This window comes from Apaloderma vittatum, unplaced genomic scaffold (genome assembly GCF_000703405.1).
Source record: "Apaloderma vittatum isolate BGI_N311 unplaced genomic scaffold, ASM70340v1 scaffold6422, whole genome shotgun sequence".
Classification (NCBI taxonomy): Eukaryota; Metazoa; Chordata; class Aves; order Trogoniformes; family Trogonidae; genus Apaloderma; species Apaloderma vittatum.
Genome location: NW_009701793.1, coordinates 57,114 through 72,495, shown reverse-complemented (window position 1 = coordinate 72,495; position 15,382 = coordinate 57,114). Strand labels below are relative to the sequence as shown.

The window sequence follows — 15,382 nt, the reverse complement described above, 5'->3', positions numbered from 1 at the left end:
TTCAGGTCCTGAGGTGTGATCTGGGAACAATGGAATATTTGAAGGGAAAAATGTAGAAAAATTCTAAAACTGTACTGAAGCAAGTGATTGATGGGTTTGATAAGAGGTAAGGGTGGATGTTGCAGGTGCTTCTCCATGAAATAGTGCATTTTTGGAAAGGAACTTTCAGATTAGTAGGTGAACCTCATTTATGGAAACAGAGACATGGCTAGAGACATTGACTTGGAAAAAAAGGCAAACAAAACAGGTTTCTGTGACCATATGCAGATTCAAAAGCCGATCTTCAAACCTGGTAAACTGGTTCTAGTCTGCAAAGATGCCCATAGCAGCAGTAATTCTGTGTAGCAACCAGGTGCAGACGTTAACCAGTTACATTATTGATGTTTCCGATTTTTAATGCTGATTTTGTCAAAGTTTGTTGGGGTTTTTTTTTGTTTGTTTGTTTCTTGTTTAATGTTAATGTGACCATAGAGGGCTGATAGGGAAATTAAATACTTTAGTATTATCAGTATTGAGTTTTGAAAATATAGTTAATTTTTAATCATTCTTGTGTTCTCTAGTGTAGAACTCTGGAGATCTCTGAGATCACAGTTTCCAAAATGGATAATAATTATGTTTTTAAGTGCTAACAGAGTATTTGTACTATAGAGAACAGAAGGATTCTTTTGAGTGGGAGAGACTAGAATGGGAACTCTTACAGTTTTGTGTGAATTAAGCTGGTCTGAAAGTTAATACTGACTTTTAATGCTCTGAAAAAAATTTGATTTTAGTTCATGGTATTATCCTTCCTGCTGCCATTACCTTTAAGATTGCCAATTTATTTTTTAAAAGGGCAATAAACCAGAATTGGGTGTCTTTTGTAACTAAAGAATGCACTGAAGACAATTACTAATTGAGAAAGATCTATCTTCCTCCCAGGAATGCAGCGTGACAGATGACCAACAAAATATATGCATGTACATGCATCAGAGGAAGGAGAAAAACAAACCCGATTTTTTTATGATAATCAGCATTTCCAGTCCTATTAGTCCTTTACTTATATAGCCTAACTTGGTCTTATTTTATAGTTCCATGTAAACCACAGGCTAATTATTTAGCATATCCAGAGATATACCTTGAAAAGAGGAGAATATTTAAAGCAGCAAACAACTGCATCCAGCTGTGTGAAATGGCAGGCGTGTAGAATACAAGAGCTTAATTGGCAAATGGAGTGAAATACAGCACCAGGACTAGTTTGGAAGGCAAAGGATGTTATCTTCTGTATGGTCATAACAAATAGTGACATGTTGGGGCACAAAGCAAAAGGAGAGGCACTAAAGTGAATTCGTTTACATTTAATTTTATTTAAACTTCACTTTTGTAAAGTAATGTGGTAAGGAGGGTTGCTGCTTTCCAAGCTGCTGTGAAATGTGCGTGATGAGGTTACGTTGCCTGCAGAGAAAAATGTACATATATTTCCTTAGTGACTTTTGGAATCCTCTAAATAGTAAATAGGTGCATAAATTAAAAAAGTTTTTGTTTTTGTTTTGTTGGTTGGGAGAAGACTTCCCACTGGTTCAGAGACCTGCAGTGCTTACCTAGGGCTTGGGTTTGGGCTGTCCCGCCACTCCCTCCACACATACACACACCCAGGAAGGTATCTGTAGTCACGAGTGCTTCAGCAGATGTTGCCATTCTTTCTTCAAGCCATGGCTCCAGCCCACAGCTGTGCTGCTCCAGCCCGGGGTCTGTGCCCACAGTGTGCCCGGGCTGTAGAGCACGGCTTGGGGCTGGGACTGGGTGGTGCAGAGGGAAGATCTAGCAGAGAGGTGCTGAGGGTAGGGGTAGAAAGTCTTCTGGAACAACTTCTCTACAACCTCTCCCACACCTTTCGCTCCTGCCTCTGTGCCACCTCATGTGTTAAGTCTGTGCATGACGAAATGTCTGGCTGGGTTGCTTTCCCAGCCCGGCGGGAGGAACGCTGGCACCCACGCAAGGCAGAGTGGCACGTCGGGGCGCAGCGAGGAGATGAGGGAGGAGGTCAGCTGTTTTGAAGCTGGCATCATTGCAAAGAACAGAGAGGTTGCCTGGCAATGTCTCTGGCATGATGCTGGAGCTAGAATTGCAAATCAAGTAATTGTGGGTGTGTTCATTTTTATGTGCTCCTAAGTCTGTCCTATAGGTATCAATCGTAGTGTAAAACTTTTAAAAGTAGTTTGACATTGCTGAGTGACCAGAACTGCCAGAAGTAAATTACTTAGATTGTTGATGGTCAGCATGAAGTCTTTCTGAATAGAAGATGGATGGCATATACTTTGCACTTTCTGAAAAATAAGCTTTGACTCTCTGTTCTTAAGTTGACATCTTCTAAATGATTATTTGTGTCTGAAAAACTTAATTGATATAATTGGCATGAAGTTTCAAAATGACTGTTACTGATCCATGTTCATTTCTATATGCTGAACTTTTTTTGCACATAGCTTTTATATATGTACAGACCTTAGCAATTAAAACTTTGACACACATTAGGCCTTGGTGGTGAAACTGTTGGAGTTCTTTGCCTGGACTTCTTACCCATATTTTCCGTGACATAGGCTGCGGTGTTCCTTTTTTCATCGCAGTCAGGTACAGCTTTTGGGTTCCTGGGAACATGCCAGTGCAACCCACAGCTGAGCAAAGCCTGAACTTTCTTGTGTAATAATTAACTTTTGTAAGCTTTCACATGCCTGCAGTGAACTCCAGCTTTCTGTACATTCAGGTAGTTTCATTTATAAGTAGAAGCTCTTTTTACTACAGAAATCTCCAACTCCATGACTCCACAAAGACCTCGTACTGATTTATTACTCTCGTCTTCACAGGAGCTGATGTTCAATGGCTAGAAACAGAGCTGGCAAGTGGCTGAAATGAATACGACTACTATACTGCAGGAGATTTTGATTAAAAGATCACAGCAGAAGAAGAGGACTTCTCCCTTAAACTACAAAGAGAGGCTTTTTGTACTTACAAAGTCTATGCTAACATATTATGAAGGTCGAGCAGAGGTAGGAGACAGAGTGCCTTTGTTCCTGTTTTGCTTTTGTATACCATTGGCTTTTTTTTTTAGCCATATATCATACTGTCAGGAGTGAATGGGGGCAATGGCCATCAGTGTCAGTGAATACAAGCTCCTATTTATCTTTTCTCTTATTTATAATGCAGATTGACAGAGGTGTAGATAATTTGCCTGATAATCAATGTGAACTAGTTCTTAATCAGAGCAGTAGTACATAGCCAGGATGTCAGAAATAAGATAAAACAGCTTTTATAACTGGTCATCATAACTGATTTCTTTCTACAGAGAGATGAAAGATCACTGTTACCACAAAGCGGGGACTAGGCTGAAAAACTTACAATCATAGTTGCTTGTGGTCATGTTTAGTGTGAAGTTACTACATTCACATCTAGGAATTAAATGAATTCAAACAGGAGAAGGAGCATTTGACAGAAGCAGTGCATTCCAGACCAAGTTCACTAGAGAAGAGATCCATTAGCATGGAACATGTAGCCTAGTGATGGCAAGGAAGCCAGAAGCAGTTTATGTATATGACAGCATGAGCAGCTCATCCCTCTGACTGCTTTCTGTGCAAATTCAGCTACCACATAAGTCAATTGGGTAAACTAAGCAAATCCTCAGATCAGCATTTTTACAAATGAGATCCAGACTCGGTTTTATCAAGATCACCTGTCCCTAGAGTGCCCTGTCATACCTTCTGTGCTGGGGTGAGATTTTCCACTTAAATGAGGCTGGTTTCCAGATTTGTCATAGCCTTGAAGGGGATTAAAATGGTTGCAGTAGCTAGTGGAGCATGCTCTGCACCCTGGAAAGCCATTCAGCAAATAAAACTGTAACCTCTTGTGCTGGCTGTCCTACCTCTAGTGAAAGAAGAGGGTGCAGGAAAGTAAAGGCTTGCTAAGCATGATTCCTTGCCAGATCTTGTGCTTGCAGCAGAATTGAGTTCATTTTCTATGCTCCAGGACCACAGAAGTCTGCTGTAGCTGCTGTTCTCTGACTATAGCTTGGGCATGGCCAAGTATTAAGAACAAGATCACAGACTAGCTGAGGTTGGAAAGGACCTTTGGAGGCCATCTGGCCCAAGGCCTCTGCCCAGATGGCTCTTGAATATCTTCTGAATATCTTCATGGATAAAGACTCCACAAACTTGCTGGGCAACCTGTGCCAGTGCACAGTGATCCTCATAGTAAGAAAAAACCAAAGTATTGTTTTCTGATGTTCAGATGGAGGGTCTTGGGTTTTCAGTTTGTGCTCGCTGCCTCTGGTCCTGTGACTGGGCACCACTGAAAAGACCCTGGCTCCATCTTCTTTGCGCCCTCCCTTAAGACTCTGAGCCTTCTCTCCTCTAGGCTGAACAGTCCCAGATCTCTTGGCCTTTCCTTATAGGAGAGATGCTCCAGTCCCTTCATCTTTGTAGCCTTTTGCTGGACTCTCACTCCAGTAACTCGATGTGTGCTATGTTCCAAGGAGCCCAGGACAGAGGACTCCGGGTGTGGCCTAGCCGGTGGTTAGCAGAGGGGAAAGATCACCTTCTAGAGGCAATACTTTGTCTAATGCAGCCCAGGATACCATTTGCCTTCTCTATGGCAAGCGCATGTTGCTAGTTCGTCTTCCATTTGGTGTCCACCAAGAACCCCAGTCCCTTTCCTGCCAAGCTGCTTGCCAGCTGGGTGAGCCCCAGCATATACTAGTGCGGAAGGTTGTTCATTCCCAGGTGCAGGACTTGGCACCTCTCCTTGCTGAAGTTCATGAGGTTCCTATCATGTCCCTTCAGGTGTATCAGCCACTCCTCCCCGTTTGGTATCACCAGCAAATTTGCTGGGGGCACACTCTGCTCCCTTATCCGGATTGTGTTAATGAAGGTGTTGAATGGGACTGGACTCAGTATTGACCCCTGGGGTACAGCTCTTGTTACTGGCCTCTAACTAGACTTCGTGCTGCTGAACACCACCCTCTGGGTCTGGCTGTTCAACCAGTTTTCAGTCTACTTTGGAATAGGAATTTGTGTATTTTTACTGACTGTGGAGTTAAAATATGTGCTTAGTTTGGAATCCCTTTTTTTAAAAAAATTTTCTGCTTCTGCCTCCAGATAATAAATAGGTGGTGGTTAAGTAACCCCCCGAAACATGTCTTGCATGCTTATCCTGTGTCAGCTTACATTCACAAACAGAAATGTAACTAACAGGTTTTGCAGGTCTAATTATCACCCTTTCAGGAGTTACCCCTTCCAGCTTTTCCCTTCAGCTGTACCTTTCACCTGCACATGAATATCCTCAGGCTAAAATACCTTTCCAGGAGACTGACTGGTGGATCTGTGTGACAGGGAGTTTAAACTGTCAGTTTTGTTTGCAGTGAGATCGAGCTGGGCTGCACATAGTGCCCTCAGCTGTGGAGGCAGTAACCTAAAATGTTCCAGCCTAAGACAAGGACAGTTGGGGTGAAAATATATGTTATACCTACATTAGCCCAGCAGTTTGCTGCTGAAGCAGGCAGGTTCGTCTCATTCCTGTCCTAGCCTTGCAGGCCTCCCCCATCTGCTTCAATTGGTCCTGGTATTTCTTGGAATCCATATTGCTCTGAAAAAAACTTGCTGATCAGCAGAAAGATAATTGGGTTTATTTTTGCAGGATTAGTGTTCTGCTGGGTTGGCAAGGTGCGTTAGCTTGGTGCAGGATCTAACAAGTGCCGGAGACAGTCCCAGGTGGTGGAGGATAACACGGTGCTCCAACTGTTGACAGCAGCAAGTTGCTAGACTGGCTCAGCTGTAACACAGAGCTTTCCAGCCTCAAACCCTTTTAGTTTTCACTGTTCCTCCTGCTATTTTTTTTTATTACTGAAAGAATTGTGACTACTGTGTATGCTGATTGAATTTAAAGATATGAAAGGATAGGTATAAACTGACCTCATTTCATTCTTGGCAATAGTCAGTGTTCAGATTGGTGAGATAAGTGTAAAAATCCTAAACCAGGAGGATCCCACACCCTTATTTTAATCACACAACTCAGTGGTAATATTCTGCCAAGGCTGGCTGATTTCTACTTCTCTAGGCAAGTATATGATTCCCAGTGTGGTCTTTGGCCAAAGTGAAGTTTTTCCTTGTTTTTTTAAAGCTCTATGGGAATACAGCAGCAAGAATTCAAGAAGAACTGAGGATTCGTGGTCACATGAATAGTCATACCACTTGTTTTTAAAAGCAAGATTAAATTAAATCTCGTTAACCCGATTAGTAAGTGTGGGCAAGTTGGGATTGTAAATAAGGTGACAGAATTAGATGCTTGCTGTGTCTGGTAACAGAAGTGGAACATTTATGACCACAGAAAGCAGTCAACCGCAGCAAATGTTTTTCTTGTGAATGCTGCTGAGAGATTTCATTGACCCTGTTCTGTGCAGCCTATGGGGGGGGAATCACTTGCTCTTTAAGCAGAAATGGCACATTGTAGAAACGCTCTTCTCTATGTTTCTCTGTGCTGTGTCTTGACTAGGTTGACGGTTGAACTCAGCGATCTTAAAGGTCTTTTCCAGCATAAACGATTGTCTGATTCTATGACAAAGCGCCATATACCTATATGGAGCAATAAACAACTACCTCATAAACAGGGTTACTAGCAACAGGGTAAAAATCTTGTTTAGACTTGCTCATCACTTGTTGAAATCTTTTTATACGTGCTTTCAAGCAGCTGAGGCAGGCACGCTGTCATAGCACAAAGTGCCTGCAGTGAAGCTGGAGCTGCAGTGCTGCCATGAGAAGGAGAAATGTAGCTTCCGCGCTTACAAGTATTGCTGGACTGAAGGTCTTGGAGGAGGTGTGTGAACTAGTGATGAAGCACAACTACAGAATCAGTGAAGAGGGTGAATTTCAAGAGTGGTTTCAAAGCACAAAAACCTGAGGAACGAGAGTCCTGGTTTAGGTGACCTTTGCAAAGCTCTACAGTTATGAGTAGTGTCATGGGAAAGTTATTTTCTGTAGGAAGCCAATCGGACTTTGCTTTTTATGGCTTATCTTCTTCTGGGAATGTTGCTATTTTGTAAATAAATAAATAAATAAATAAATGTGAGATATGTCACCCTAAGGCTGGTTAAAAAGACAGATATTAAAAAGCTTAAAAATAAAGATACATCAGGAACTGGGCTGCCATAAGCATCTTGGAAATGAATTTTAAATCTTGTCCAAAAAGAGAAATATTCTGTTTAAGCTGGAGGTGACTTCTGGTTTCAGTGTGCTTTTTTTGGCATAAATTCTGTGCATAAGGACGTGCATATGTTGGATAAATGTCATTATTGCACTATTGTGTAATATTGGATGAACAATAATTACAGGCATATAAAAGGCTGAGTTCATGTTTTAAGTTTCATGAATCCTTGTAACAGTTTTACCAGCTGTTATTATTGGGAAGAGTATTTTCTGTCTCTTTACTCAATGTTGCAGAAGTGACTGAAGAGATGGGAATGTGAAGGTTTCCATTTGTAATGAAGACAAAAATTCATCATAGTAAGAAATAACTGGATTAGCCTCTAAGTACAGAGTACTGATAATAAATGTATAAAACCAGAGAGGAAGTAAAATATCTTCCTATTTGAGTATGGACATGTACTATAAAACTAAATATACTAAGGTGAGATGCAATGTTCTCACATGTTCATTGTAGACTTACCAAGCCAGCTTTAAACAGATTTATGGTGGTTTGGAAGTGGGAGGTAGTAGGCATTTTTACACAAACTGGCCTTTGCTCTTGAGGACTCCTGAACTGTGCTTACTGACATCAAGTGGAGCCATTGATTGCAGTGTCCAGGAAATCTGATTGTATACCAAAGACATGTAGTGTTCTAATGAGAAAACATTAGAGTGAAATATTCTGTTAGAAAATATCTTTCTAGTTTCATGTGGTTTGAAAGCTCAGGATACTACTTCAGCTATCCTTCTGTTCCTTTTCCTTTCTTCTAAGAAATAAATACTAATCTGTAGAACATAAATAAGCAAAGTTAAGTAATTTTGAAGTAAACCTGTTTGTCTGAAAAATCAAATATTTAATGCAATAATTTAAAAACAAAACAAAACCCAAACAAAAACACATACTACTCTCACCCACTGGAATATTTTGGTGTGTTATTTTTGTATTTTTGACCAGAAAAGAAATTAGCTAAAGTTATACTACAGCTTTTTCCAGATTGCTAATTTTGTCCTGAAGGGAGTGCACATGTGAAATCCATGGAGGTGTTTGTGGAAATAACTCCACATATGCATGGCCTTAGGTACGTTTGGCCATTTTTTGTCAAAAGTGACCTCATATCTTACATACTCAACGTGAAATTTTCAAAGGTGTGGTAGGTTCACATTTTCAGCTGACTCTGGAAAATCGAACCTTAGTGTTTATCTAGGAGTCCACCTTTCACTGAAATTGAAAATAGTTCAGCAAACATCTGCTGAACAGTTGTAATGGAAAGGAATGCTCAGTCTAAAGCTTTACCAGTATGCCTGGTGGCTGGTATCCCATGGTGCAAGTGTTCCACACACTCCTTTGCAGTGTGGCTTAGCTGTTGCAAAGAACAGCATCTTTTATTCCCCTTGAGTTAGCCGGTAGGACAGGCCAAGCAGAAATTGCATCCAAGATACTGTGTCCACCAGAGTGGTCCACCAAGTACTCTTGGCTTATTCTTTCTCCTCGTGTGGCAATAGGTTTTGCTGTTGTGAATGCTTTCTCAATGAATGGTCAGAAAATGTCTCTGAACTGTGAGATGATGTTCGGGCAGACTGATGGCCTTGACTGTAGCAGACTGAGTGTTGTGTTTTGGAATAGTTGTGACAACAGTTAACATATACTTCACACAAGTTTTAGTCAGCTCTTGCTGACAGAGCAGCTCTGTTGAACTAGAAGTGCCATCACGCTAGAGGTGTTTTGCTCTAAGTGACATTTCAGGGAAGGGAAATTCTTTGAGATGAAAGATAAATAAATGTAGGTGTTGAAGTATTTCAACTGCTGGAGTAGTTGAAAGGAGATGATTTGCGCAAGTGAGATGTCCTGCTGGTTTGTTGGTTTGAACATATTTCACGCTGATGTTTCCCATGAGTGCGATGCCCCCATAGAGCTGGCACAGGTCTGGTAATCATTTGATATATTGTTATCAAGGTGCAGACTGTTAGTATCCTCGTATCTGTTGGAGCTGTGGAGTGTTCCCTTTCACCATTGAGTATTTCTTCTCTCTTGAGCACTCTTAGCAGTGACGCCCTTTAGTTTGAAAGTGTGCTGACATGTGTGGTTTGGTTGCTCTCCTCCCCCGCACAGTGCAGCATGTTCACATTGACCTTTCTAGCCCACAGCGACTCACACTGACCTTGAGAATGAAGCTGATGAATATGAGCTCATGAACATGGAACTGCCTTAAGCTTCTGCATCCTTATTATTTGCTCATGTCCACTATATGGGTTACAGTTTACAGCAATTAAAGGTTTACATTAGATTTTGTGTTTTCAGAGGTACAGGCTAAATACTGCTCCTCATGGTTACCCTGCGTGTGTTTGAGTGAATGGGGGTCAGTAGTGTTAAAGGGAGGACAAAATGGGGAGAGCCTGTGCTGTAACACCCTGTTAGCTGTGGAGGGGCTGCACAGAGGATTTGGGGGTAGGCACAGGGCTTAATCTATTTATTAGTATGCAGAAGCCATTTGCCTCCACAGAGAAGGTAAAAAATACGCACAGAAGGAAGGTGCTTAAGAACCTTATTTAGATGGTTGCTTCTTTGGACTCAAGTAGAAGGCAGCTGAGAAGCTGGTATTGGATGGTGCAGAGTGCTCTTCGCTGTCAGTAGAGGTATTTGCTTTCAGGATAAGACTTGTGTGACAACTGCCTTGCATAAACAGAACAACTGTTACAAGTGATAAAAAACACATCAGGATTTACATGAAAAAAATCCTTGGACATTCTTGAGCGTTGCTGATTTTGAAAGTCTCTTCGTGAGGATAAAAGGTTCTTTTGCAAGAATTATATCTGTTTCTTGTAATTTGAATAGAGTGGAGACAGAAGCTACTGAAATTACCGTAGTGATATTTTAAGGAAGGAAAAATAACTTTAAAAGCTCTGAGGCCCACTCTAAAGCTGCAGGTTTCAGGGTAAAATGCTGTAGCTTCATTGCAACACTAATCTTGTGCAAACACTTCCTTTGGAGCATAACAGCAATAGATAGTTCCAAAAAGCTATGCTAGATAATTTTCTAACTTTTTCTAAACAGAAAATTAATATGGTTCTTCTACTATTGCTTATTCCCCTACTGCTTATCCTTTTATTAGTTCTAATTTAATTACCCTGATTTATATGGTTTCCTTAGTTCATTACACAGGCGATTTAATTCTTTGTATAAATGTAAACACAATTCTGATTTACTTCACTGATTACTCTTATTTTCTAACATAAGATAAATATCTTCCAGCCCTTAGCTGAACTTACTGGGGATATGCGTTTACAACTCTAAGAGAGGTTGTGACTTTAGATCAGTTCAGCTCTTACTGTTTAGCAATGTTTGATGCAATTAAAAACGTTTTTTTTCCAGCATTGACAGAAAAATAATGAATCAAAATTTTTAAAGTGCAGTCAGAATAGGTGGATTGTTTAAAACATGCACAGATACACATGCTCTTATGTATATATATGTAAATAAAGATGTAATGATTAACTTATAACAGCGAATTTCAGTATAAATTATATTGCTGAGCAAGTACAATGATATATTTACAAGTTATTCCACCTAGAACAATGCCTGTCACATTCATCTGGATAGAGAATATTGTGTTTGTATCTCTTAAAAACTAAAGAGTAAAAGTACATCATGGAATAGAAGGCTTTTCAAACTTCTTCACAAGACCTATGTTTAAGTCCTAAGTCAGAATAGGAGTAGCCGCCTTTTCTAATCGTATAATACTTCTGTAATGACTACAGTCATTGCTTCTACAGATTAGCAGCATTAGGAAAATAGTTAATTTTAACTTGTTTTCTTTCCACCTGGTTACACAGAAATCAAGACAGAGAATTAACAAGTGATTTGATAACGTGTAGATGACTGACCAGTGGATTCTCTTCAGGTTATAGTTTGTCGAGCAAACTTCTATACATCTTTGTTGATATAACAATACCTGCGATGTTATTCCTATAGTAAAAATTGCATTGTTATTCTTATATACAGATCTCTTTGCTCATCTGGAGTAATGAGATTGTGAGACAGAGCAATGTAGAAAGCTGAGTCTTGTCTCAAGTAAATACACAGATGTAAAAATTATATGATCTGTGTTAAATTTATATTCATTTCATTATTTTGTGGTAGCTGCTACTCCCCTCAGCAGCAGTGAACTCACAGAGCAAAACCCCAGTCTATTTGAGGTGTTGCTTATGAAAGCATAAAACATACCAGCAAGTGAGTAGAAACATGGTGCAGAGCTTTGACAAGATGTTACAGCAACCAGGAAAAGTTTTAGTGCAAGTTAGTTGCCTTTTTTTAATGGTAGCCTGGGGAAGAGGAGGATTGATCTGGGTTGGTAGCTAGTCACTGCTCAGAGCAGATATAATAAGGAATCAGTTTTCTTTTAGCTAGGTCAAACAGTAGGAATTAGTTTTCTGAAATACAGCTGCATGTAAAGCTGAGAGAATCTGAGAAGGAAAATCTCACAGAGATGGTCTGGATAGAAAGTCTGCTGGAAAGCAGTAGATATTGGCACTGGGAACCATGAAGTTCCATTCTTCCTCTCTTTGTTCTTGTCTCCTCCTTACTCAAAAAAAGTAAGTAATAAAGAAACTTAAGTTACAAAAGAAGTTGGTTCTGTTGCAATGATGATTCCCTGTTCTATAATATCTACCAAAAGCAAAGTCTGGTATAAAATTAGGATCTGTGGTAATTATCTTTCTAGATTTTTTTTTAATTTATTTTGTAGACTGTGATTCAGGGTGGATAAATGCAAGAGGTAGAAGTGTAGGCAGGTTACCAAAATGTTCAAATACAGAATGGGAGTAAGTAGCAAAGTGTCAGGCTTTCCTCAACAGGAGCTGGGTGGCAGGCTAATAAATTGTAAGCTGGATATGCATCGATACACTGTTGCTATCAAAAAGGCAAATGTTATTTTCTGATAAATAAATGAAACTGCAAATCTTTACAAATCTGATGATCAGGCATCAGCTGCCGTGCTGCATCTGGGTTGGGGCAATAAGTTTCAAGGAAGATGTGGACCTGCCTGTGAGACTCAGGGCAGGATGAGCTTCCCAAAACCCTGGACTATGATAAAGGGTTGGTGGAGCAGCAAGTGTTTAAAGTAGAGAAATGGACTGGTGGTGAACAGGAATCTTCAAAGACCAAAAAGCCCTCGGCTCTCTAGTTGAGGACTCCATCATTTGAACCTGGAAAGAGTAGGTAAAGCAGCCGGTATCTTGGCTAGTTGATCTCTGTAGTCCTGTTCTGGGTCTCTGGTCACTCTCCTGTGATGCTAATGGACTCCTTAGCTCAAGTTGTCAGTCTCATGTTCAGAGAGCATGAAGCTTGTGTTAGAGGGTTGGTTAAATGAAAGCTGTCACTCACCATATGGACAGAGCAGTGGCCCTGAGAGGGGAGAAAACAAGACAGAAATACTACAACTGGAATGGCCAGACTCAGAGCTCTGTGAGGACTTCACAGAAAAGAAAGAACCTGAAGCCAAGCACTGGTTATTTTGAAAGGTGTTAGGGAATCGATTTAGGGTGTGATATGGGTGAATATGTGGCTTATCTGTGTCCTTTACTCTTACTTGTATTGCTGTCTTATGTGGTTGCAGCAATGTATCGTAACTGTAACTGTATAGATTTGACTCCCTCTCAATAGCAGAAGAGTAAATTACAGATAATGCATTGTAGTTAGGAAGTTGCATCAGTTCTACCACAGCGAATTTTTTTGTGTGTTTTTTTGGTCTCTAGTGCTGGTAGTTGGCATCTGTTGAGCAGCTGGGCTGTGGTAAAGGATTCTCAGTTTCCTATTTAGTAAGAGAGGGTTTAAGACTTTCTATTTGTATATTTTTCCCCTTGAAATTCTTTCCAAGGGTCAGATCTTGGATCTCATCAGACTAGATCAGAGTAACAATGTAATGCTATTTAATAAACGTGTGACTCTACCAGTGAAGTTCTCTACAGGAGACGTTGGGTTGGCCAGGCTTTTCTGAAGTTTTGTGAAGTTGCAGAGCAGCTCCATAAAAGGAGATGTCAGTAGTGCTGAGACCTTCTATACGTGTAAGAACACAAGTTTCGTGGATCACATGCTGATGACCTCAGGATTTCCTACATTGGTATAAGCATAGGAGGAAGAAATAGTTTGAACAGTGAGGGGAGGGACAGACAGTATGGGTGAGACAAAATACAGCTTTTACTTGACAGCTGGGATGACTTTTGCACGTTTTCACTGAGATTTTTTCCAAATGAATGTCCTTAGTATTATTGTTTAACCTCTCAACTCCACTTCCGGGGCGTAAGCAGCACAATATCTTGATCAGCAAAGAGGAAATACACTGAAGAAACATTTTATCTGATGATGGGAATATGGGGTTCTTAAGCTCTAAGGCTACTATATTCAGCAGAGGAGTAATTGCAAGTGCACAGAGGATGAGCTGTTTAATTCTTAGCTTATCTAACACCTACATATTTCTCGTCTTCCTGTATTCTCAGATTATTTTTTAAAGGAATTTTGTAACTGTTTATTTGTTCCATACTAGACACTGTATGTCTAGTATTCCTATCCTATATGTTAAATAACAGGAATAGCTAGTTCTTTTTGCATTGCATGGAAACAAGAATTGCTGCCTGGACTGGTCATCCTCATAAGCAAGTAGGGCTTTTAAAACTGTAAATCATGTTTTTAAAGCACAGGCAAGTATGGAGTACAAATGGCATTTTGCATTTTGAGAAGCTTTTTATAGTAGTTTCTCTATAGTCACCTCCCTTTTGTTATTTTCAGCAAGCAGATATACTTTTTTTAGAAAAACAACATAACCTTTAGTGTGACCTTGAAGCACATATTTTTGTGTTATCCTTATTGAGATATAGCAGCTTTATACCTTTATTACTGTTTCCTTCTATAGGCCTCTCTCTGGAGACAGATATCTATCTTCAGAAAAGGGGTGGACCAGCTTTGATAGGTCCCTTGGATTCACTGGCCCGTGATGTTTCCAAATCCTCTGTGAATGCTTGTGTTCAGTCCAGACAGCTTGCATAAATGTGCAGGTGAAACGCCACTGTATTTCTACAGTGAATCTAACCTTTTTCTTCTGTGTTAGTCATCTTCCATCCTCAAAAACAACTGTGCAAAATGTCCCTCTGCCTTCTATGGTCTCATGTTGCATAATATCATAGAATCATTCAGGTTGGAAAAGACCCTTGGGATCATTGAGTTTAACCATTAACCCTACTCTACAAAACTTACCCCTAAACCATATCCCCCAACACCACATCTAAAGGACCTTTAAACACCTCCAGGGATGGTGACTCCACCTCCCTGGGCTTCCAATGTCCAAGTACTCTTTCTGTGAATTTTTTTTTTCCTAATATCCAGTCTAAACCTACCCTGTTGCAGTTTGAAGACATTCCCTCTTGTTCTATCATTAATTATCTGTGAGAAGAGACCAGAGTCCTTTTAGGTAGTTGTAGAGAGTGATGAGGTCTCCCCTTAGCCTCCTCCTCTTCAAACTAAACAGCCCTAGCTCTTTCAGTTGTTCTTCATAAGATTTATTCTCCAGGCCCTGCATCAGCTTTGTTGCCCTTCTCTGTACTCGCACCAGCACCTTGATATCTTTCTTATATTGAGGTGCCCAAAACTGTGTGTGGCCAGTAGTCAAGGTGTGGCCTCACCAGTGCTGAGTATAGGAGGACAATCACCTCATTAGTCCTGCTGGTCACAATATTTCTAATACAAGCCAGGATGCCATTGGCCTTGGCCACCTGGGCACACTGCTGGCTCATATTGAGCTGCTTGTCGATTAGAACCCTCAGGTTCCGTTCTGCCAGACAATTTTCTAGCCACACGTCCCCAAGCCTGTAGCGTTGCATGGGGTTGTTGTGGCCCAAGAGCAGAACGTGGCACTTGGCCTTGTTGAAGCTCATACCGTTAACATTGGTCTGTTGATCCAATCTATCCAAGTCTGCCCCATGACCTTCCCTGGTACCGAGGTCAGACTGACAGGTCTATTGTTTCTTGGATCCTCCTTTCTGCCTTTCTTGTAGATGGGTGTTACATTTGCTACCTTCCAGTCCCTTGGGACCTGCCCAGTTAGCCAGGACTTCAGGTAAATAATGGGAAGTGGCTTGGTGAGCATGTCTGCCCACTCTTTCAGCACCCCTAGGTGTAACCCCTCTGGCCC

At 40.7% G+C, this 15,382-nt stretch overlaps 1 protein-coding gene across 1 annotated transcript in view; it reads left to right on the top strand.

Annotated features, from left to right (window-relative positions):
- Positions 1-2,882: 2,882 nt before the first annotated feature.
- TEC (tec protein tyrosine kinase) overlaps positions 2,883-15,382 on the top strand; it is a 31,308-nt gene continuing 18,808 nt past the window's right edge. The window contains exon 1 of the mRNA XM_009879277.1: positions 2,883-3,020. Coding sequence (XP_009877579.1) covers positions 2,883-3,020 — 138 coding nt within the window. The remainder of the gene's footprint in view (positions 3,021-15,382) is intronic.